The 24,162-nt window shown below is 46.6% G+C and overlaps 1 protein-coding gene, 1 long non-coding RNA gene and 1 pseudogene across 7 annotated transcripts in view; 2 read left to right on the forward strand and 1 right to left on the reverse strand.

Annotated features, from left to right (window-relative positions):
- LOC146186488 (uncharacterized) overlaps nt 1-24,162 on the reverse strand; it is a 92,222-nt gene that overhangs the window by 59,388 nt on the left and 8,672 nt on the right. The window lies entirely within an intron of this gene.
- LOC146186490 (uncharacterized) lies at nt 1,343-7,444 on the forward strand. The gene is made up of 6 exons (XM_084605824.1): nt 1,343-1,526; nt 2,733-2,791; nt 3,155-3,242; nt 4,430-4,708; nt 5,000-5,080; nt 6,218-7,444. Exons 1-6 carry the CDS (start codon nt 1,343-1,345, stop codon nt 7,408-7,410), a joined length of 1,884 nt encoding a protein of 627 aa, XP_084461950.1. The 3' UTR covers nt 7,411-7,444.
- On the forward strand, nt 20,453-21,774 carry LOC146186491 (uncharacterized; annotated as a pseudogene).

Raw genomic sequence — 24,162 nt, forward strand, 5'->3', positions numbered from 1 at the left:
AAACCCCGGCCAAATCTCACAGATGGCATCTTCCGCTTTTTGGATATGCCATTGACGTTTGCATCGCTAATGCTTGGCTCGTCTACAAGATTGACTGCGAAGCATTAGGAGAGAAAGCGATGCCATTGAAGACTTTCCGTGTGTCTGTGGGAAATGCACTGAAGTCGGCTCTGCAGCTGGTGAGCCCTCGACTTGTTGGAAGACCTCCTTTGCGCAGCCTCCAGACAGGGACTACGGTGCGAAAGCATGCCCTTCCCACAGATGACGCCAGGTACGACAATATAAGTCACTGGCCAGTGGCCGCTAGCGAGCATCACCCGAAGTCGCAGTCAACACAGCAGGTCAGGGGTCGCTGTGCTTTATGCCATAAAGGTGTGTCAGGCTTCAAGTGCGCCAAATGTGACGTCTTTTTGTGCCTGAAAAGCGGCAACAACTGTTTCCTTCAATTCCACCTCAAGTAGAACATGACTGACGCATGTCAGTTTGCCAGCTTTGTGCTCCCTATCTTGGCAGATGAACAAAATTGTTGACGTTCTGTATTTTTCGAAATTGTTGTTCAAACGCATTCCCATTTTTTTCATGCACATTTAGACTAATAAAAACGAATACAAACCAAGGAAAAAATTATAGCATCATTCTATCTTGTCTTGCCAGTTAAAGGGTTAATGGCGCATAAGCAACTATGGCTATCATGCGCCAAACACAGGGCGTTCCAGCTACTCCTTGCATCATGTATTCTGGCAAAACGTTGAGGACGGTATCCTGCTGGATATGAAGGTGGGCCTGCATAACCTGTTCTCCGTGAAAAATGTAGAGGAAGGACTGGCAGCTATTATGTCTGTTTACTGGCTGTTCAACATCAAATACGACCGCAAGCTATTCAACACGTTTGTTGTGCTACCTTGACCTTTCATTGAGTGCACCTAGAGTGGTGACTACGAAATTCCTCAACAAAGTCTACCGAAGTATGCAAGTTTGAATAGGCTGAGAGTGCTATTTTGTACTGAGTTTACTTGTCTATTTTTTGTATACATGTACCAGGGATTGGGACAGTTGTGTGTTGTGTTTTATGGCGTATAAGCAACTAAGGCTATCATGCGCCAAGAGCAAGGTTAAAATGTGTAATGTTCGGAAAAGTGAAATCAAGTGTGATGAAATCTACAGTTTGTTTAACTGCTTCTTTTAGGAAACTAACAAATTAGTTATATGGAGTTTAACGGCGCATAAGCAACTGTGGCTATCATGCACCAAACACAGGGTTAGATATCTGGATTGCTATAGTCGCCTTAAAGAATTGGATTTTTTGAGAAAAGTTAAAACCTGAGCTTCAGAGCACCAGCGGATGGACAACCTAGCAGTGCTGGCTCAGGAATTTTCTGAACCCCCGCAGTTGGAGGTGCTGTTCGAGTCCAGGTTCCTGGGTTTGTGCAATAGCGGCAGCAGCAGAGACAACATGGGCGAAGCAAACGTTTTGGTCAACGGTCACATCACAGCACTGACGGCCACTGACGTACGGGCTCGTCAGGGTGACAGCTTTGTTTACAGGATTTTTTGATGCCAAATTTCTATTTCAGATATTTCTTTTCAGTATTTCTCGCTACAACCTATTCGATGCTAAAGTGAAAACGTGCTTGTCAATAATTTAACTTCTACAGGGAAGCTTACCTGGTTAGGAAAGAACACAAGTAGATTCCAAGGTATATGTACACTAGTAGCGAAGGCACCATGACCTCATACGCTCAAAACATGGCGGCTCATGGGCCCTTCAGCGCCCTCTGCAAATCGGGCAGCCAACTAAATTTAATTACGTTGAGTGACGTCAGGGCTACGCATAACATTTGCGCGACTGATGAAGTGCCATTTATCAGGATGCACCCTGCTGTATAATCAAAGCCGTCATTTTCAATGGTGCCTTTCAGCGCTCGCCAAGCACTCTCTCTTGACCCAAATGAAGACCCTGAGGGAGGCAAAGAAAGCAGTGGAGATGGAAATGATTAAGAGCCAAAAGCGGTCCAGGAAGCGCAAGTGACGAGTTGTCAAGGCACCTATGGTGCGAAAACTGGCTAACTTTGTTTCGTGCAAAACTCAGCTGCATCGAGTGGATTTTAAGCACCCAGATTTCATGGAACAGTTCCTGCAGCAGATTTTCAGTTTTAATGGCAAGCTATATACCATTCCACCACTGTCTGCAAAATGGGTGGCAGAACCTCAAAAATTTTAAAAATAAAAGCTGTAAGATGCACTACGGGCAGAGAGGCAAGCCAGTAATACTGTTACGAAAACTGCACGCCTTGAAAATGGTCCTAATGCATCCTGCCATCAGCTGGGGTCCATTTGGACAGTGGTAAGTTGGTTCAACGATTCAGTCGTAGAATAAATATTAAACTAGCATACACATTTTATTGAAAGCTTTTTACTAACAAGACCCCCATAAAGGTACCTCTAACATACATTCAGTTATCAAATAGTGACTTGTACTCAGTCATGAGGAATAGCTAGCTGGTAGCCTTTTATTAACAAATTGTAAACAATTCGTGAAGGCTATAAAGTAAACAGCTAATGATACGAGAATGATTGATGAGGAATTTGTGTTATGAGACTGCGTTGTATTAAATTATTATGATGCTTTGTATGCTGAACATATGTCAGAAAGCTCATTCAAGAATGATTGTGCAGATTTAGTTTTTTCTACAGGTCTTGCCATGATAGTTATATGTGTATTGCCTATGCAGGCACCTCAAACAAAGAGACCAGGGACGGCACTTCACTAAAGCAACAGCACCTGCTCATGGTAATTTGTTAACTTGGTGCATGACACTTAGCTTTTTCTCATTTTCAGTAGCCTTTTGTTAACTTCACACAGTATGAGAGAGGCCAGGTCTATTTAGGTACCTTGTGAAGCGTACAGAGAACAAAAAGACCTTGTACTAAAATAGCTTTTCCATGTTTGCAGCCTGCAGTCCTGAAAGGCCAATTTTGCTGAATAAGCAAACGGCAGGGGTAGTGTTTCGCTATTTGTGCAGTTTCACCTGAAGAGGGAGTCACTATAAGTGAGGCCCAAGAGAAGATCTTCCAATCAAAATATTTGAAGCCAAAGCTTGTTGTTAAAGACACAGCATAGGCACTCTGAAGGGTTTGCTTGCCGTACATACAGGGGAACCACGGTAGCCCCAAGGACCGCAACAGGCTTGCTGTTCAGCCAAGAAAGGAGCTGACTCCAGAAAAAGCCGGCTTCGTGATTGGTAAGCGGAGTTTTCTGGCCATATTGGCAGCAGTGTTGCAGTTCTAAATCAGCAATTATTGCTTTTCAGAAACGCTGACCTACTGGGTAAAGATGAAGCAAGTCGTCAATGCGGCGGCCACAAATGTAAACTTGTAAACAGTGCCTTCCGAAAACGTACAGGACACACGATGAAGCATGAAACGAAGGGGCCCTAGAATTTTAAGCCTCGGACAATAAGCCATGAACGTGGCCAGCATTCATTCTTTCTGCATTTAATTGTCGTGTTGGTTGGCGTGTTGGGGTTTTTGGCACATAAGCGACTAAGGCTATCATGCGCCAAGAACAAGGCAGTTTGTCTTTGTTATAGCTTGTTAAGATCATTGCTTTTTTTTAGGAACCCAAAAAGGTGAGAAAGTTCTACAATTGCATCTTCTCCCAAAACCAGTCTGGGATAAAAAGTGATCTGTTCAGTGTAAAACGGTGCAAAATAGTTCTGTCCTAATTTCTCTAGTTTAGTGCATGAGAGTAGAATGTGATTTGTTGTTAGTTCACCTCCACACCATAAATGTTTGTCTTCGTTTTTAAGGATGAAGCTATGTGTTAGGTGCGTGTGCCCGATGCAAGCCGACATAAAATGACTTCAACAAAACGTTTTTGGTGGCTGCACGATGCCCATTCTTCAAAGACTAGTTTAATAAAGTGTAATTTATTGTTTAGCTCATTTTGATCTAAATTTTCCCTTTGTGAGCTTCATAACATTATCTATGTGGCATGCTGATTAGTTCATCATTACCGTATAAACTCGTGTAAGGGCCGCACCTGTGTATGGGCCGCATCCCCACTTTTGACTAGATAAAATTGCTAAAAAATATTCTAGAATTTATTCATGTAAGAGCCGCACCCCCACTTTTTCAAAGCACGCGCCAGATGCACCCGCGCTCAACGTTGCCCGCGCTCGCCGTGTTTACGTGGCAGTCCGAAACGCGGCGCGCGCATCGGAACAGCGGACCCTAAACAGCGGCACAACCGGTTCTCTTCCTTGCTTTGTCAGCCCCATCGGCACCTCGTCAGGCCTCGTCTCGTCATCCTCGTGTTTATCGTGCACCTTTGGGGATTGCTTGGTGGCTCAAGCCTGCTCGACTTGCGTGTCTGCATAGCCATTCCACCTGGTCAGGATGGGCAAGTACTTGAACAGTTATACTGCAGTGTTCAAGCTAAATGTCATCGACTATGCCCTGAAGCACGGTAAGCGCGCAGCAGCAAGGCATTTTGACGTCGACGAGAAGAATGTGCGACGCTGGTGCAACCAGAAAGATTCGTTGGCAAGCACGTCGGGCACTAGACGCGCCTTCCGGGGTAAGCCCTGTAAATTCCCGGAGCTTGAAGTAGAGCTCGCCAGCTATGTCTCCGAGGTGCGAAGCAACGGGTATGCTCTGTCCACCGACATGCTGCGTTTCAAGGCACTAGAGCTGGCGCGTGCAAAGAGTATTCCTCGCAAAGATTTTAAAGCAAGTGCTGGTTGGGCGCGAAGATTTATGATGCGCAACAATTTGTCCATTCGGCGAAGGACAACAATGTGTCAGCGGCTTCCTCACGAATACGAAGACAAGCTGCTGAATTTTCAGAAGTATGTTATCGCAGTGCGACAGCAGAATCAATATTGCTTATCGCAAATTGGAAACGTAGACCAAACTCCGGTATGGTTTGACAGCCCAGAAAACTGCACAATCGACTTCAAGGGGAGCAAGAGTGTCACTGTGCGTGCAACTGGTGCAGAGCGGCAGCGTTGCACAGTGATGTTATGCATTACGGCCGCTTGCATTACGGCCGCGGATCATGATGCCGAGCAACGCAGAAGTGAGTACTCCATGTCGCGCGTCGCATTTGTCGTAATGATATTGCTGCCGCCTCTTTCGGTGTTAGCAAAGTCGAGCGACAATTCAGGGCTGGTGTGTGACAACATTCTTTATTTTTCACAATCCTACGTCTATTGCGCTCTTCTTCAATCTCTTGCTCTCCGAAGACGAATGATCGCTGCTCGCCGCCTGATCGGATGCAAGCTCCTGCGGCTGCTGCTGGAGGGGCTTGTAGCCGGCACGTACTCTTTCGCTGTGCTGGATGGCGCGCTTGGCTTCCCTATATATGCGGCCCATGACTGCTTCCTCGAGCAGCCACTGGCCGGGCGGCCGGTAGCATTCGCGACTGTTGCTGTCGTAGGAAAGCTGCACGACGCTTTCGCAGTAATTGGAGTCGTAGTGCGGCACGGGGGCTCCGTAAGGAACCGCGTCGTGTCCGAGCCAATCGTAAAAACCTTTGTACTCGGCCGTGTGATCTAGCACTCGCTCTCGGTCGGCGCTTAGCGTATAGGCAAACGAGACCGGGTACTCGCTCCCGTACAACAATCGCGGTGCAATGTAACAGCCGTGGCCGTCCCAGAAGTGCGCGTACGTGTCCGGGGCGTCTTTGTGAGGCTCGACGACCACCTGCTGCTGCTGCTGCTGCTTCTTGCCTTGTTCTGCTTCTTCTTCCTGTGCGGGGCCGAGGCCGAGAAACGCGCTGCGCTTGTTGCGGTCCGCAAAGTCCTCGCCTAGGCTGGTGGCGTCGAGGTAACAGTACGGATTAAACAGTTTGCGAGTGGCCCGCGTGACGGATATGGTTTGCGCATCGCTCTCAACCTCGGTGCCGATGCGTTTGGCCCCCGCGCACGGCACTCGCAAACAGCCCCGCGCGGTAAAGTAATAGTCGCCCTGGGGACAGGGTGCCAGAGTTTCTGGGCACCTGTATTGCGTGGGTTCGTCTTTCCACACCACGTCCCACTGGGCCGGGAAGGGCGGGGGTAGCTTTGCTTTGCGGCGCTCCAAGAGCAGCATTTGCTCGGCGTATTGCGCTGCGTTGTCTAGGTCGACACTCGTAGGGTGAGCTGCCGCCATGATGACCGCTGCCCCTTGTGCCGATGACTGTTTGCCGGGTTCTAACATTGTTGTATTTTTCCAGAAATGCGGGACGTGGCCAGCCTGTATCACAGCGCATCGCAGTCGTCCGAGGGTTGGCAGCCCAAGGAGGAAGCCCGGTCGCTGAGTTCGTGCTTTGGAGAGGACGACGATATTGTATACGACGGCGGCGCCAACAACTCGTCCTCTGCGACGGCTAGGCGTGGCCCCTCGTCAGAGTCGCAGTGGGGATTCTTGCTGGCGGGTACCTCGCAGGCGTCGTCTTCTTGTTCTTCTTCGCCGCCGACGGCGATCATCAAGAAGACAACTGACGAGCTGGTGACGATCGCGCCAGACGACTATCGGGAGCCGCCCGCCAAAAGAAATAAGACGGCGACGAAGCGAAAGGCCGCGCAGAGCGATTACCCGCGCGCCACGGCCGCGTGGCGCAAAAAGAGAGAGGAGACCGCCCGCCGACTAGAGGATTCAAAGCTAGCCATATGCCAGGCATTTCCCTGGTTGTTGCTGCGAGGCCCCGGAATGCCCATTGATATTTTCGGAGGAGCCCAGCTTATAGTTCTATTTGTCATCGTTTTCGACGAGCGGCGCTGTGCCTCGCTAATGTCCACCCCGACCAAGGGGGCCGTCGCATCTTATCTGGCAGGCCGAGTGACACCGGACCCGGACTTGGATGCCCCCTTCGACGCCTGCTCGGGCATCTCTGGATGGCAAGCTACGCAGAAGGCGCCTCGGTGCTTCGTGGAGCAGTTTGGCAAGACGGCCGATCAGCTTAAAGAGGCACGAGGCTATAAGCCCGAGCTGTTTGCACGGGAAGTAGAAGGGGTCCAGCGGCTCTTTGTGGTCGATATCAGGAGTCGGTGCGAATTGGAGAGCCTCTTGTACAGGGCTGTGGGCGGTGGCAAGTGCAACTGTATTTCTTTCGCACTCAACTGGATGCCCGTCGCCACCGCTGTACAAGGATGCGTCCTTACACTGCGTACTATAGGACAGATGTTGCCTGCTACTAGGCGTCAGCGACAGACGTACAACCTGCCCATGATATGGGACCCACGCACACTGGCTTCGACCCGGTTCGGAACCGCCGTCCCAGACTCGCTGCGTTGCCCGACGGCAGAAACGGCGGAAAGTTTGGCGCGCAGCACTGCCAAGTTACGTCAAGTGATTGGCGCCCACAAAAGAGCAGGCGTCGAACCAGATGCCCCCAAGATGGTCGTTGCTGCCGACACAGATGAATAAAGATTATGTTCCCTCGCGCACTGATTGTGGTAATATGAGCAAACCTTGATGCATTATGCAAGTTGCCGCCGTATGTTATTTTCAAGCGGAAGAATATTCCCAATGAGCAGTTCCCTCGAGGCATCGTCGTACGCGCTCAAGAAAAGGGCTGGATGAAGGACACCCTCGTGTCCGATTGGATTCGATCGGTGTGGAATAAGCGCCCCGGTGCCATACTGGCAAAAAAATCCCTGCTTGTGCTGGATAGCTTCCGCGGGCACTTGACTGAGGAGGTGAAGGACGAGCTTCGAAAAGCCAGAACGGACATGGCAGTCATTCCAGGGGGGCTTACTGGTATGCTACAGCCCCTGGATGTGAGCGTCAATAGGCCTTTCAAGGGTGCGTTCCGTCGGTGCTATACGGAATGGATGGCGAACGCCACCCATGAAAAGACTCCTACCGGACGGCTCAAGAGAGCTCCCTTGGCGACTGTTGCAGAGTGGATTGTCAGCGCATGGGGCTCTGTTTCTCCTGAAGTCATCTTTAAGAGTTTCAAAGTAACCGGAATTCCCAACGAACTTGACGGCACCGAAGATGACCTCGTGTTTGAAGACCGAGCATCCGAGGAAATCTGCGATTTGCTGATGACATTGCCTTGCTAAGCAACTCGGGGGATGAACTGCAAATAATGATTGATGACCTAGACAGAAAAAGTAGACAGGTAGGCTTGAAAATCAATATGCAGAAGACTAAGGTAATGTTCAACAGCCTCGGGAAGGAACAGCAGTTTACATTAGGTAGCGAAATACTGGAAGTAGTAGGCGAATATGTCTACTTAGGACAGGTAGTAACCGCAGATCCGGACCATGAAAAGGAAATAACAAGAAGAATAAGATTGGGATGGTGCGCATTTGGCAAGCACTCGCAGATTATGACTAGCAGCTTACCGGTATCGCTCAAGAGGAAAGTATACAACAGTTGCATCTTGCCTGTACTCACCTACGGGGCTGAAACGTGGAGGCTAACCAAGAGAGTTCTACTTAAGTTGAGGACAACCCAGAGGGCTATGGAACGAAAAATGGTAGGGGTAACATTAAGAGATAGAAAGCGTGCAGAGTGGGTCAGAGAAATAACTCAAGTTACCGACATTCTAGTGGAAATTAAGAAGAAGAAATGGACATGGGCAGGACATGTAGTGCGAAGAGAGGATAACCGATGGTCGCTGAGGGTAACAAACTGGATTCCAAGGGAAGGAAAGCGTAGCAGGGGGCGGCAGAAAGTTAGGTGGGCGGATGAGATTAAGAAGTTCGCAGGGGTCAAGTGGATGCAGCTAGCACAGAACCGGGTTAAGTGGAGAAATATGGGAGAGGCCTTCGCCCTGCAGTGGGTATAATCAGGCTGATGATGATGATGATGATGATCCGAGGAAACGGACCAGCCAGCCTCGAGCTCCGAGAACACGGACAGTGAGTGTGGAAGAGCCTAAAGCCAAAATAAAGGCATTTTCAATCCTATGCATACAATCGTCATTCATTTTCTTTTGGCAACGCAAAAAGTTTTATTTTTTATTCGTGTAAGAGCCGCACCTTCAAAACACTCGCCCGAATTTTAAAAAAAAGTGCGGCCCTTACACAAGTTTATACGGTATGTAAGCAATATACAGGGGCACGACATCGCACCAAGGAAGACGCGCTCATTCTGCTTAATGTTGCAGGCCACTATCACTTGGACGGCTTGTTCATGGCTCTTCGAACCTGGCGAGATACCACCTTCGTATCTAGCGCTGTCCCCGCCCAATTCGACCAACCATTCACTGGTTCTGGATGAAGCTTATCCGTTTGTCTGGCTACCAGGAGCTACGACACCAGCGTTCGAGGCGGCCGGCAAGGAGCATAAAAACCATCGAGCAAGCGTGGACTTGGGGCACGACATCGCACCAAGGAAGATGCGCTCATTCTGCTTAATGTTGCAGGTTAGTTACCTAAATAACGCGATGTGTGTGAAGAGTAGCAACTACTGTCTTGTCGCGGTGTCGTGCCCACCCCCTCTCGAACACTTGTTTAAGCGTTTGATGGCGTTTTCGTCTATGAGTTGTTCTGTCTTGTGCAACATCTTACTGATGCTTTCGGGTGATATCGAATCTAACCCTGGTTCGATGTCGAAAAGTGAATCTGATGCATTTGCCGCGGCTCTCGAAACTATCCGTATACTTGAAGAAGGTCATGCGTCCTTACTGCAGGAGATAAAAGACGCCAAAGAAAAGCAGGCAGCAAGTGAGAATGAAGTTCGTCTGCTTAGTGCTAAAATTGCGAATTTAGAGGCAGCCATTAACTTACGCGGTACAACGGAGGAAGAAAAAAATGCTGAAGCTGTGTGCCTGTCGACACAACTGACTGCCATCGCGTCAAGGTGCTACGATGCCGAAAATAGAATGAGGCGCTCTAATCTTCTCTTTTTTTGGGATCGAAGATGCCGCTGATGAAGACTGGGCAAAATCTGAGGAAAAGATTATAACCTTCTGCACAGAAAAGTTGGGTATTGCCACCACTAGCCAACAATTTGAGCGGGTTCATCGACTGGGAAAATATAGCGCTAACAAGCAGAGACCAATAATTGTAAAGCTGACCTATTTCAAGGACAAAGGACTCATCCTATCTGCTGGGCCGAAACTGAAAGACACAAATTTTGCTATCCGTGAAATTTTTCGCTTGCCACACGGAAAGCGAGGGCAAAACTGATAGAATTTGCAAAACCGTTGAAAAAAAAGCATAAGTTGTCAGTTGACAAACTGCGTATGGACTCAAAAATATATGTCTACAATGTCACTACTGATACGGTCGAGCAGTTAGATCAATAGCTAGTAAGAAGCAATTGCGCGCACATACACAAAAAACCGAAATCATCCACGTCTACCCAGTTATCACTATCATTTACTAATATTCATAGTATCTTATCAAAGTGCACACTAGTTTCATCTTTCCTTGAAGACAGTGATTCCGATATAATAGCTTTTACAGAAACATGGTTACATTCCGATATTGATGACTGCGAAGTTCTTTCTGGCTTCAATCCTTTCAATATATACAGGTGCGATCGCACTGATAGGCGAGGGGGAGGTGTCCTCTTAGGCATTAAAAAATCGCTCACATCATTTGCCATCAATACCGATTCCTAACTTAAAATAATCTGGACGGCCTGCATTGCATCTTCCCCAAAACTATTGATAGGCAATTGTTACCGTGCGCCAAACTCCGACCACTCTTTTTCAGATAAACTGCGTGAAAGCATTACGAGGGCATTTGAGCTCTTCCATCCTGATGTCACTTATTTACTCGGCGATTTTAATTTTCCGCAAATTAACTGGGAAGAGCTCTCATCCCCTTGTTCTGCTTCAACAAGCTTCATAAACTTAGCTTTAGATTTCAACCTATTTCAAATAGTTACCCAACCCACCCGCGGTCCCAATATATTAGACCTCATCTTTACTACCACCCATGATACAGTTTATAACATTGCTTATTTAGATGGGCTTAGCGATCATAAGTTACTCCAAGTAACACTTAATATTCCGCTTCCATTCACTGGCGTTACGCGAAAACAGATACGTGATTATAACAGAGCTAACTACGATCTCATTAATGCCGAACTTACAAAGTTTTCAGAAAACGTCCTATTACCTTTGTTTCACCACTGGTCAGTGCAAGATAATTGGGTTATTTTTCGAGACAAGCTCAATAAACTGGTAGAAGAACACATCCCACTTATCTCAATATCAAATGATAAATCAAACCCTTGGTTTACAGGAAAGCATCAGCGTATGAGAAATAAGAAAAAACGACTATACCGAAATGCAAAACGCCAGTGTACGCAATTAGCTTGGGATAAGTATAAAAATTACCTAAAACTGTATTGCTCTGCTCTTTGTGAAGCAAAGGATAAATATTTCAGAGAAGTCCTTCCTATACTGCTGAAAAATAATCCAAGCAAATTCTGGAAAACAATAGGTCATCCTAGCCAGTGTAACGATATTTTAATACATGATGTGAACAACACCCCCTACTCTAACACTGAATGTCCTAAAGTCTTTAACTCGTTTTTCACCTCTGTTTTCAACAACGAAGATGTTTCTAACATCCCGTATGTACCAGATTTTGATTACCCTTATATGGCGCCAGTTGACATTACACTTGAGGCTTAGTACACTTGATTAATAAACTTAAGGTTTCCTCCTCCTCTGGTGCCGATAACATTAATTCAAAAATACTCAAAAATACCATTTCAGCCTCCAGCACCATCTTACTTCATATCTTTAGGCAGTCCCTGTCAACAAGTGAGCTCCCCTCCGATTGGAAAATTAGAAAGGTAGTACCGGTATTCAAAAGTGGCAATAAACATTCATGCGAAAATTATCGCCCGATCTCGTTAACTTGCATATGCTGCAAGATGCTTGAGCACATAATCGCATCGCATATCTACAATCACTTAGAATCTAATAAATTCTTTTTCCCTGGGCAGCATGGATTTAGGAAGGCTTTTTCCTGTGAGTCGCAGATATTTGAATTCACCACTGACATACATTTCAACATACATACATTTCAACATGAACAGTAACTTACAGACAGACTGCATCTTTTTGGACTTCTCTAAAGCATTTGATCGTGTAGCACACTGCCGACTAATAGCTAAACTTTCTGCCGTCAAAATAGATTCACTAACTTTATCATGGGTCCGTAACTTTCTTTCCAATCGCCAGCAGTTGACCGTTAAGAATTATTCCTCTCCTTCCTCCTACGTCACATCAGGTGTGCCGCAAGGAAGCGTCCTTGGCCCATTACTCTTCTTGATCTATATTAATGACCTGCCGAATAACATCTCGTCTTATACACGCATATTTGCTGATGACTGCATCATCTATCGTGCAATAAAGGACACTGAAGACCATATTTTACTTCAAAATGATCTGAACCGCGTTAACAACTGGTGTAAAATGTGGCTGATGACCTTGAACACTTCGAAATGTAACATAATTTTTTTCTCACGAAAATCAGCGAATTCGAATTTTTTCTACCACATTAATAACGTTACATTGGCTCGGACTACACGGTACAAATACCTAGGTGTCCACCTCACTCCAAATCTTTGTTGGGCAGATCACATAGCAACCATTTCTGCTCACGCTTCCAGGTCATTAGGATTTCTTTGCCGCAACCTACAAAACACTACATCTCATGCCCATAGTTAGCCTACATAGCTTTTTTTCGTCCGCTCCTAGAGTACACTTCCTTTATCTGGTCACCTCATCAGCAATATTTACTAGAGAAGTTGGAAGCAATACAAAACAGGGCTTGTCGTTTCATCTCGCGTAATTATAATTTCCATATCAGCGTAACCCAGCTCAAGCTTGAACTTTCACTTCATCCGTTAAATGTCCGTCGTGATATCGCCCTTCTATCTCTTTTTCATAAATACGCCCATGGCACTCGGTCATTCCTAAGTCATCTACAACGTCCCTCCTACCTATCGCATAGATTGCATAACGACTACAGCTATGCTCGCATTTACGGCAGTTCTAACGCTTTCAACTTCTCATCACTCCCGCACGCCATCCGCCTGTGGAATGATCTTCCGAATAGCACTGCATCTCTCCACAATCACGAAGCGTTTCGCGAAGATCTACTAAAGCACTTCATTGATAACGCTTAGCATATCATGTACGTTCCCGTCATTTATGTAACTATTCCTTGAAGGGGCTTTTTTGATGCGCAGTAGAGTTCTGTGGCATAGTTCAATCTACATTTTTTTTTTTTTTTCATCTTCTCGCTTGCCTTATATGATTTGTGCTTAGTAGTTCTTATAACTCCCTCTGCGTTGCGATATATTGTTTATAGACTTGTATAATTACCACTGTTTTCCTGTACTTGCGATTGTGATTTTGTTTTTACCCACTTTGCGGATATCTTTGTATTTGTCCCCCCTTACACAATGCCTCTCTGGAGGCCTGTAAGGTATATGTAAATAAATAAATAAATAAATACTGAAAACACCTTGCCTAAAAAGTATTGCAGTGCCAAAGTACTTTGCAATGATGCGTAAAATTCGAGTTCTTGTTTCTGTTCGTTAGAGAGCACGTTTTCACTGCTCGAAGTTCTGAACATCTACTGGCTTCAAATATTTACTAGCAGCAAATCTGAGCCAAGATAAACTGGAAAATATATTTGGAACAATAAATTTCAGGCATGAATGACCACCCAACTGTGACTTGGTTTCTGGCGATGGTAAATGCGCTTGCATTCTATAACCTGCCGAAGTCTGAAAGCTGCTCTCCACAGTTAATAACCTCACTGTTATCTTGGACTAAAATGGAGACACAAAATAGGCATTTGATTGTGGAAATTTTTGTCATGCTGAGGAAGCACTGAGAGCATGCACATCCAATGACCACAATACTTTGGTGGAAAGTCATAGCATGCTGACTTACTACATAGCCCACGCTTTTGCGCCTTCCCTTTACTTTTGACAGCACCTATACTGTCAAATCAAAAAAATATATTTGGCCCTCAGAGCCCTCAGCCTTCCTCTTTTTGATTTGGCCAAGACGTGTCATTCAGCCTAAAAGAATAAGTTCTCGGCAAATCTAGAAAAAATTCTATGACGTGGCTCAGCGTGTAATACCCCAGTCACACAGTCATTTTCAAAGGCGATTGAGTTGATAGCCTTCGAGATTTTCAATCGCGATCGAACTCTAAGGAGTTGTGCCGCTGCTACACGGCAAAGCTCGAAGGCTATTGAAATAGTTGTGGTGTTCGGCGCCAAACATTTATGGCGCCACTATCGTTGCTTTCGGTTTTGCTTAAATAACTGAAATCTCACTATAAATGTAAAATAAAATTTAACTGTTGCCTTTTTTTAGTAACTGCAGGTGTTTAGTCGTTATTCAAGGACAACTTTTTTTTTTATTTTTAACGCGTTGGCGTTCATACGACTGTGCTTTTCATTGTGTTTGTTTTTCTCGGCGGCGCATGCTACAGTCGTAGAGAGTACATAAATAATACGCCTAAAAAAAAGAGCGATGCTATTTTAAAATTATTACAGGTATTAATATTTTACCGCGTAAATTAAAGATATAAAATAATAACGCTTGTTCAAGTTTTTGTATCGTAAACGCGCTGTGCACACGTGTGCGTGACGCTCCTCGGGTCAACGCTAGCAACCTTGCGCGACGTTCGATGGCCTTCGAGATCTCGATAGAGTTCTGAGCTGTTCCATTGACTCGATAGACTATCGACTCAATGGCCATTGAAAACACCCGTGTGGCAGCTTTCGAAGGCCTTCGAGTCGATAGGAAGTCGGTTCGAGGGCCTTCGAAATGCCCGTGTGACAGCGGTATAAAATACCACAAGTTACCTTTCGCGGCTGACGATTATAACCTTTATTCAATACTGACAGAGTGCCGTTATATGAGAGCACTATGGTCAGTATATGTGGCCACTGCTTTTGATGGTTCATGAGCTGCTGCATACTCAAAAGTTATAGCGGGACTTTAGCTGGGCTCTGAAAAATCAGGTCTCTGAATTGCTCTTCACTGCCTTTTGTTAAGGCGTTGCATGAATTGTCAACTGATTGCCTCACATAGCATGACAAAAAAGAAAACAAGCAAACAGCCACCACATGCAGTTGACAGTGTTGCCAGGTGCGAGGTAATGAATATGACTCAGTTTAAGGAGGTAAGGTAGGGTAAACCTCCAAAAAATCGAATTTGCAATTTTGGCCCAGAAATATCGAGTGCACTATGAAGAATAAACCTGCGGAAGCACGGCCTCGAGCGCCCCCTCAAAACGGTTTAAATGCCGTGCCAAAATGTGCCGCACGCTCTGGTGTTTAAAAATGGCGCATGGAGTTCGGAGGCCGGTTTGTTTATCGTTGTCTTTCGCAGTTTTCTTAATTATGACGCGGTTTTTTTTTTTTTGCTTTGGTATGTGTGGCAAATAAATGTTGTGCATTAAAAGATCATATTGTATTAAAAATATTTACTTTGATAGCAGATGATAGATGATAGCAATGGAAGCCGGAGGCTTTGGAACAGTTTCCCTTCAGAGGGGAGCACGATTTTGCCATCGTGTCTTGCAGAACATGGGGGAGTAGTCAGTAGTGGGTTGGCCAGGGAGTAGGGGTGACCCAGAGAAGCACTGGCCTGGGTAAGCGCGTCAGCTCATGCATGACCTCCCACATCCACGTGGCCAGTGCCCTTGGAGTGATTTGCGTGCTCAGCGAGCCAAATTTTGAGACGTGTGGCAGTAAATGGATTATTCTGCTTGAAATATCACCATTCACTTGCCATCGGCAGGAAAACTTATCCCATGAAAAAAGCTACTGAACGATACAAGGAGGACTGTTCAGCACTCATTTGGGAAATAAAACAGCTTCATTTGCACCTGTACACGATACATTTCATGGTACAAACAGAGCATCAGCCCTTGTACTTTCTTCAAGAAACAAAACGGTAAAACATAAGACTGGTGACGTGGGACTTAACACAGGAGCAATACGAGTTGCATAAAGAATATATAAATGGTTGACACTATGGGGGACCAGACTGTATTAATAGGCAGAATTATTCTAAATAAATAAATAATATGAAACCCATCAGTTTTAACTGCCGGCAAATGAGCAGTGGTGCACCACTGTTACCATACTTCTGCGTGCATATTTTTCCACCACTCTAGTAAATTATTCAGCACATTTTTATCTTTCCCCAATATGACCATGATTACACATACAGTGTGGAGGGACCAGGAAAGCCTGACAGCATTCAATGATAGTGAAGTCAAATATCATTACTTTCTTCATTTATGAAATTAAGTTCCCAAAGATCCTCAACAGATTTCCTATGTTTTCAATTTAAAAATAATTCAAAGTTACGAATTTCAATATTTTTCTTCTATAATTTAGGAACATCAGTATTACGATTTCGACTAAAATTAGCAGTGCCACAGTTCGCTACTCTCGCGTGAAAAAGAAACCACAGTTTCTGTGTGTGGTTTGTGGCCTGTAGCTATCATCACCAGTATATCAAGTACCAGCTCCTAGTGCCACCACAAAGTAGTCAGCAGGCCTAGTCGCCTGCCTTTTTTTCTTTGTGCTGTGTGTCATTCGCCGGACGTTCGTTTGTACTATGCGTGAAGGAAGGGTTTTCTTTGTTTTTTTGTCGCGGGTTATCTTATTGTGAAATTTGTGCGAGGCCTGACGATGATTGCAGTCAGCGAAGGTGACAAGGGAATAGGAAAGCCGCTTTTGCTGCAAAAAATCGACACAGGGAAAAAGCGAATCGGCCTCTGCAGACAGATAAGGGCCCTAAAAACTGCGAACAGCTAAATCTAATCTTTAGCCAGTGAGACCAAAGCGTTCTTGGCGGACACCTCTGGTTAAGCCTTGATGCCATAACCACTGTCATGGGAGTTAAGTTAAGAAACGAAGTGTTCACCGTGGGTCCACTGTTGCGGGGGAGATTCCGAGGAGGCGGCCAAGGCCAAGTGGCAGCTTGACGCAAGTTTTTTTATGACGGTCACACAGGCGGCTGTTTTTTGGAAGTGGTATCCAAACACATAGGAACGGGCAACGCCACCACACGGTCCGCTCAGATTCTCGGAAAATGGCCCCAGAGTCGCGCTTTGGCCGTGCCGCGAGGGAGGCAAAACAGCAGTTAGAGAGCGCTGCGCTCTCTGTGTGGGCTCAGCGCTAACTACTCTGTCGATTTCTCGCTTGAGTGAAGAGGGCAGGGAGGCCATAAATCTCCAAAACGCGGCGAAACATGGGCTGGGGAGAATGCGTGGCAGAGAGAGCCGCTGTCGGTGTCTTCTCGGGAAGACGCCTGGACATATGTCCCTTTGAAACCACCACCCATGCGCAACTGACCAAGGGCAGCGGGCCCGTGTGTTGTGTGTTTTGGAAGCGCAACTCTCGGCACTGTTCGTCTTTGTGACTGCTGGGCACCTCTTGCGTGAACCGTGGGAGGATTTTGGGAGTGTGTGCAAATCGCAGATGTGTGTGTTTGCGTGCCTGACCACTCACTGCTTACTGTGTGCTTTGTGTTTGTTTCACTTAACATGCATATTAGAGGTGCATATGTGGCACAGTGATTGGCCAGCCCATTTTAAAACATAGCATGTTATTGGTCGCAGAATTGTCCGTCGTTCATTGGCTTACGGACTAGACTGGACTTTGGAAACGGTTTGGAGACAGTTGGGCTCGGAGGAGAGTTGGGTTCGGACGAGAGTCGAGTGCAGACAGGTTGTCCGAGGAGGGAGGCTAGCCTGATGGAGGTCTTAAGGGATTCCGGCCGAAAGTGTAGCAGAAGGCCAAGGCCTGATTCTGCTAGCCTCTGACCTCCAATTGTTCACCCATTTGCAGTTTAGCCCTTTTGATGTTTTGATGTCGCATCTGACGACGTTGATCTAAATAAGTTGTAAATAAATGTGTACAGTCTCCTAAAGAAAGTTCTCATCTCCGCACCGAAATGTTTCGCTGAGCCACGAACACAGCGGTGGTCACTAACACACACTGTACGAGCGAAGGTAGAAGAAAACAGCAATATCAGTCGTACAGGGAAGCCCATTCCCACACCTTTCCTTCTAATATAACTATGGGCAACACGCACAATGAGCTTTCTAGGGCATCCTAGGCGGCCCCGTCCTCGTGGGCCACAGCCGAGTACACAAGGGTGACAATTGCCCGGTAATGGAATGGGCAAGGCTGCGCCACCCATGGGGCCGGTACTGGCCACATTTGCCTGTGAGGTTGGCGACCGCCTTCGTTAAACACTGGCATTCAGTCTCAACTGCAACTACTGCATGAACTCTGGGTTAGGTTCACTCATGGTGTTTCACTGAATGGCAGGAAAAACTCTCCGATCTTCTGAATGTTCTTTCTGAGTCTGAGTCTTCTGAGTCTTTTCCTGCATGCAGGTAAGGCCGCCTTTCCACAGTGACGCATAACCTTTGGTAAGCTTGCAAATATCACTTTGCTAAATGCATGTGCCCGGTTCATCCCAGACAGAAACATCTATCGACCCGGATCGGTCTGCCACCTTGCATGTCTGAACTTCGTGTCTTTCTCTGGCCGTATTGAGCTGGCCTATTTCCAACACAATAAATGTAATACTCAGGTTCCTCAGCCTGGCTTCAAATCAGGTATATTGTTGTCGACTCCGTAGCTTCCAACCTTTCCAGAAGCCTGCTCATAATGAGGGTTAACCGCGTAAAGAAAAGCAAGCGCAGACGCTAGGTTTACACTTCACACGTGCTTGAGGTTCTCTGGTCACGTTGCAACAACCTTTTCTGCCAGTCGTGCTTTTTTTTTTTTTTAGTCTGACAAATAGAGCGGAATGTGGAGTGAAAGAAAGAGTTTTCTTTCTTTTCCTGTAAAGAGTAAACTCTTGAAAAGAGTAAACTTTTCTTGTCTGTCTTACGACACTATTATTGTCACGTGATCAAAATATCCTCTCCCACAGTTCACTTTGCTGCATAGAGTTAATACTACTGAAAAACAGTCGAGGCCTAAGGATCCATGTGGCGAGAGTCCACAAAGCAGGTCAACCCGTCCCTGGTGACGAGCCACACCTGAGGGCCTCCCCTGAGGCACCTGAGAGGGTTCTGGAGACGATTGCCATTGATTCAGAAAAGACTCCAAAAGAAGGAGAACACTACTAATGCTAGAGCGAAAGCGATGGCGGCACTCCCATGTAAACCCTCTCCACTCCTTTGCTAATCGTGTTTGCAGCCATGATGGTACGTACCTCTTGCATGCTGCAGCTGCTAATGTTCCTGTATATGCTCCCGCAGGGAACAGAGTTGCACGACTGACTTCCCTGTGCCGCTCTTGGCGATGACGTCAAACGTTCCATTCGAAGGAGGAGTCAACTCAACAAGCGCAACAGGAGGAGCCAACTTTACAGGTGCAACATTTTTCTCGCCGCTTGCAGTGCAGTCAGCTGTCGTCGCGTCGGTTTCTACAGCGTGTTCCCACCTTTTTAGTGCGCTCTAGTTGCATGGCTGTACAGTGAAGAACGTTCTCTTCAAATATGACGGGGTGCAGTGCGCCAAACTGCACAAACCGCACCGAAAGCTTTTTATTCAGTGCCCTGCAAAAGGTTAGTACTACGTCGGCGACTGCAGTGGCTTTTATGTATGGGCCGCGTGAAAGCAGCCCCGAAAGGAGATGTATTATAAGAGGCAAGTTCTTTTCATTTCATCTGAATGCATTCTTTGCGCTTATTTTCTGTAAAATGGCTGTGTTTATTAACTTTAGGATGATCCACAGACACATTAATTTGCTTGTGCACCTGATGACTCCTTCGCTTGAATTGCTTGCGGTGCACTTGAGAACTTCTCTTTTTCTGAGTGCAGCAGTAAGTCACCAGCTCTTGCAGTATAATATGCTGGTGGTATATAATGCTACATATCTCCTTCTTTTACCGACTGTCACCTCATTGTTTTGTGAACCATGCTATCACTTCCCATGCAATATTTCACTGGTCTTCCTTATATCTCTCCCTAACTTTCCGCAGATGTACGGCCGTTTTCACTCTGGCATTGCCGTTTAATGAAGTGGGTCACGAATGTCAGTGAAGTGTAAAATTTAACATGAAGCTAATGTACGTCTGAAGGTAACTAAACAACATGACCTCTTGCCATGCCCTCCAAAGAATTTCGTGCAGTCTGTCGATCATTGCGTAGTTGGTCACGATGCCTAAAGCGAAGTTCAAGACGCGACATTCGTTCGGTGCACGGAAGCGCTCCAGGAAGGCCGCGAACATGGAAAGGCGCACCGGCGACTGCATCGACACTTCGAGCATCCCAGACGACTTTGTCGCCGCTTAGCCGCTTACAGCGTCCGAGACGACAGCGTCGCCGCTTCCAGCATCCGAGACGACTGCGTCGCCGCTTCCAGCGTCCAAGACGACTGCGTCGCCGCTTCCAGCGTCCCCGCTTTGAGCCCTGTGCCATCTGCTTCATCGGCACAAGAGTACATCGTTTCAAGTGCGTCTGGTGATTCGGGCCCATCAACCTCGGCGATCACAGCCTTCACCTCCAGTCCCTCATCTCTTCCGAAAGGAAAGAACGCTGCTTCCACTGTTCACCTGGAAACGTATTTCTTGATGCCTGAGGAGACCGAGGCAGCGGAGGCACAGCGTGCTGCTGTTAGAGATGAACTCGGTGCCATGCCAGCGACGCAGCGCAAGTTTCAAGCGATGACACCTGATCCCGGTCCTGCCACCGTTACAACCGAAGCTGCCAAATTTTGCCTCGTGCAGATGGATGCCCTAAGTGCCGTGCTTTCAAACACCTTGTGCGTGCATTGCCTCACGACTGGGCTGGCAGTTCAAGGAGGCACCGAACTTGGATTAGCAACTAAACTTCAGTTGGTGTGCCCGCATTGTGGTGTTATATCAAGTGCATGGAACTCTGCCCACCAGAACGAAGGGATGGCATTTGATGTGAATATCAGAGCCATAATGGCAATGAAGCAAATAGGAAAGGGCCAAACAGCCCTCAACGACTTTTGGGCCACAATGAATGTGTCCCACAGAAGTCTTCACCATCGGACCTTTCAGATGCACCTGAAGAAGACCTTCAGGGACCCAGAGGCCCAGTCTATGAAAAAGTTTTATGCTGAATCAGCAAGTGCAGTAAAGGAGGTATACAAATAGATGAACCCAAGCTTTTCAAGGGACATCACTGTCATTCATGACGGGACCTGGCACAAGCGGAGCCACACGTCCCACATTGGAGTTGAGGTAGTCATAGAATATCATACTGGCCTCATCCTGGATGAACTGGTTTTATCTAACCAGTGCCTTGGTTGTCAGATAGGACCGAAGCCTGGCGACTCTGAATACGCAAGTTAGCATGAGCATCATGTGTGCCAAAAGAACACAGATTTCAAGTCTGGGAGGATGGCGGTGGAGGCAGCACTAACTATCTTCGGACGTTCTGTGACAAAGCACAACCTACGCTACACGACACTGACGGTGACAGTGCCACGTTCTCCGCCCTGGTACAGGAGAACGTTTATAGGCTAGTTCCCATTGTAAAAGAAGAATGCCTGAATCATGTACAAAAAAGGATGGCGACTGCACTATGCAACCTTGTGCAGAAAAGTGAGAAGCCGTTAGGAGGGGAGGGCAGGCTGTCAAAGGCCCTCACTGATAAGCTCACAGACTACTATGGTTGGGCCCTGCGAAACAATTGCAAGGATGTGGCTGCAATGCAGCGTGCAGTGATGGCATTATATCACCACGTCACCAGACAAGGAGCCTCGGCCCAGTTGTATAATTTAAAGCAGTTCCACGATGAATTAGGCGTTTATAATTATAGGAAAGGTAGTTGATAACATATACATCATTTTGTCGATATTATGAATGTAATGCCCACCTGCTATGGTCTCAACTAGAGACTGGCAGTATTGCAAATAAATAAATAAATAAATAATACAGCCGAGATATGTACTTTTTGAAAAGCCGACTTTTTCGTGATTTTTCGACTTTCAAAGCCCGCGTACCCCCTTAACTGAGAAGCGGCATGCAAGGCCGGCACCGGTTTTGAGGCTATCGAAGGAAAAAGTAAACAAGACGGTGACAACACTGCTCAAAATGTGTGGCCATTGGCCCGGTTGATGCTTGGAATGTCCGAAAAATCGAATAGCCTTCCTTAGAGTGTCTGAAATTGTAAGCCGCGTAATACATTGACTTTATAATGTATGTCCTGGGGCTGGAAAAGTCTAAATAATCAAGCATGTCCAAAAAGTTGTCCGAAAAATCAGCTGTCGACTGTGTATATACTTTGGCTTAGCTGCGTATTTTTCTTGACTATGGCAAGAACAGCTTCAAAGTGGACGACAAACAGAAAGTCCCGCTGCAATTAGTTCACAAGAAAAGAAGCTAACGAGGAGCTGGCAAGTTTCTTGAAATTAGTGAGAGTGCACCATGTGACTGTTCAACATAAAAGAAGTTACCTCTTCAGGATTTCATTTCGTTGATATTGAAATCCTTTACAACTTTCTTCGGGGGTCTGTGGTACGCAAGAAATGCAGGAAAGGTGAGCTGAACGTAACGGAACATAGTGATTGGAGGAATGGACTGGTATGCAACATGAATATTTCTCGTAATGTATGTGGTGAAACAAGCTTGCTCCAAACGTTTAGGTGATCCTAAAAACGCATGTTTGAAGTAACCGAATGATTTGTGTCTGCGTCACGAACATGTGGGAAAGCACTGCAAGCTGGCCATGGAGGTATGGAGCCTATGGGTGCTGTGAGGACTTTTGCACGGTCTGTTGAAACACATGCCGCAATGTACACCAAATATGTTGGTGACAGCAAGGCATGCTTTGTTGTAAAAGAATCAAAATAGTACAACAAAGATATTGAAAAGCATGAGTGTGTTATCCATGCACAAAAGCATATGGGGACCAGGCTTGGAAAACTAAAGACCAGCTTGAGGGGGCACAAAGTTGTCAGATGGACTACCACTGTCTGGAAGAGGTCATCTTACAAAGAAGAACAGCAACTCTGTAAAGGATCGTCAAGATGCGTACGGTAGCATCTATTGCCCCGACGGCCAGAAGCCGACAAGAAGCAGCCGAGGGGTAAGCCGTCGCCTAGCTAGCGCCCAGGCAGCGGAGTTGATGCCCCCCCCCCCCCCCCCCCGGGTCCCTGAATGGGAAGGAGGTGCCCCTCCATGTCGCATTCCAAGAAAGACGCCGTGAAGCGATGGCCCCGTCCCCTAATCACTCCCATGTCGGGACCTCGTATCAGACAGCGAAGGCTAAGGCAGGTGCCCTCGATGGGATGACAGCAGCTATCATTAATGATGGTCAGATGGGTTATAACCGAAGAGGCGTGGGAGTGAAAATCCTCACGAGTTCCCACGGGGTCGGTTTCCATGAATTTAAAAAAGAGAAAGAGAGAGAATCACCATTGGTCACTTGCCTGTATTATTTTCTGTGCGGAAACAGTACTGCAGACAGCTATGACCATTTACGGGACGAGAGTGAATTTTCTGGCCCAATCACGCCGCTTAGGGCGAGTGATTGGATAGTTCAGGCCAAGGGGTGTGAACCTGCGGTGTAAACTGAAGTCGCCAGAAGACAGTAAGTTGTTCTGGGTTGGTTCGTGTCTTAGGTCGGTGCCCTGCACCATCGACTCTGCCGAAAGTGGAATCTCACCCGGGAAGACAGGCCAACCAGTTTAAGTGTTTGCTATAACTTTTGCAATCTTGTATAAATGCAGTGCAAATAGTTGTACATAAAAGTCATAAGTTCAACCGTCATGACCCTTCTGTCTCACCCAAGGTATCTGTCGCTGATGGAGGAGCACCGCAGGTGCAACAGGCCCCTAACCAGTTCGCAGCAACCCCTGGTTGAACGAAACGGCGAATTAGAAATTTACTGACTACTTCCAATTCTGCTATGACAAGGCCATATGTGAGAACATAGAAAGCTTAAAGAACATGCAAAAGGCTGCGTGGGTCATTTATTTTGATAAGTTGTCCACCGATGAAAAGCCAAATTGCGTAATGTGCCCCAAGGGAGCGTAGTCATGAAGTGGATACCACCGTGCCCTCTGTGAAGGAAATCTTTAGGCGTATTCCCACTAAAAGCAGCTTGCCAATTGCTGTTTTGAAAGCAGTCAAGCCAGTGTTCCAGGCTTTTTCATCGCAAGGACCCAAAACCCACAGCAAAACCCAAGGACTCACAGCAGGACCCAAAACAGCAATGA

This window comes from Amblyomma maculatum, chromosome 6 (assembly GCF_055883805.1).
Source record: "Amblyomma maculatum isolate TAMU_Amacu chromosome 6, ASM5588380v1, whole genome shotgun sequence".
NCBI classification, from domain to species: Eukaryota; Metazoa; Arthropoda; class Arachnida; order Ixodida; family Ixodidae; genus Amblyomma; species Amblyomma maculatum.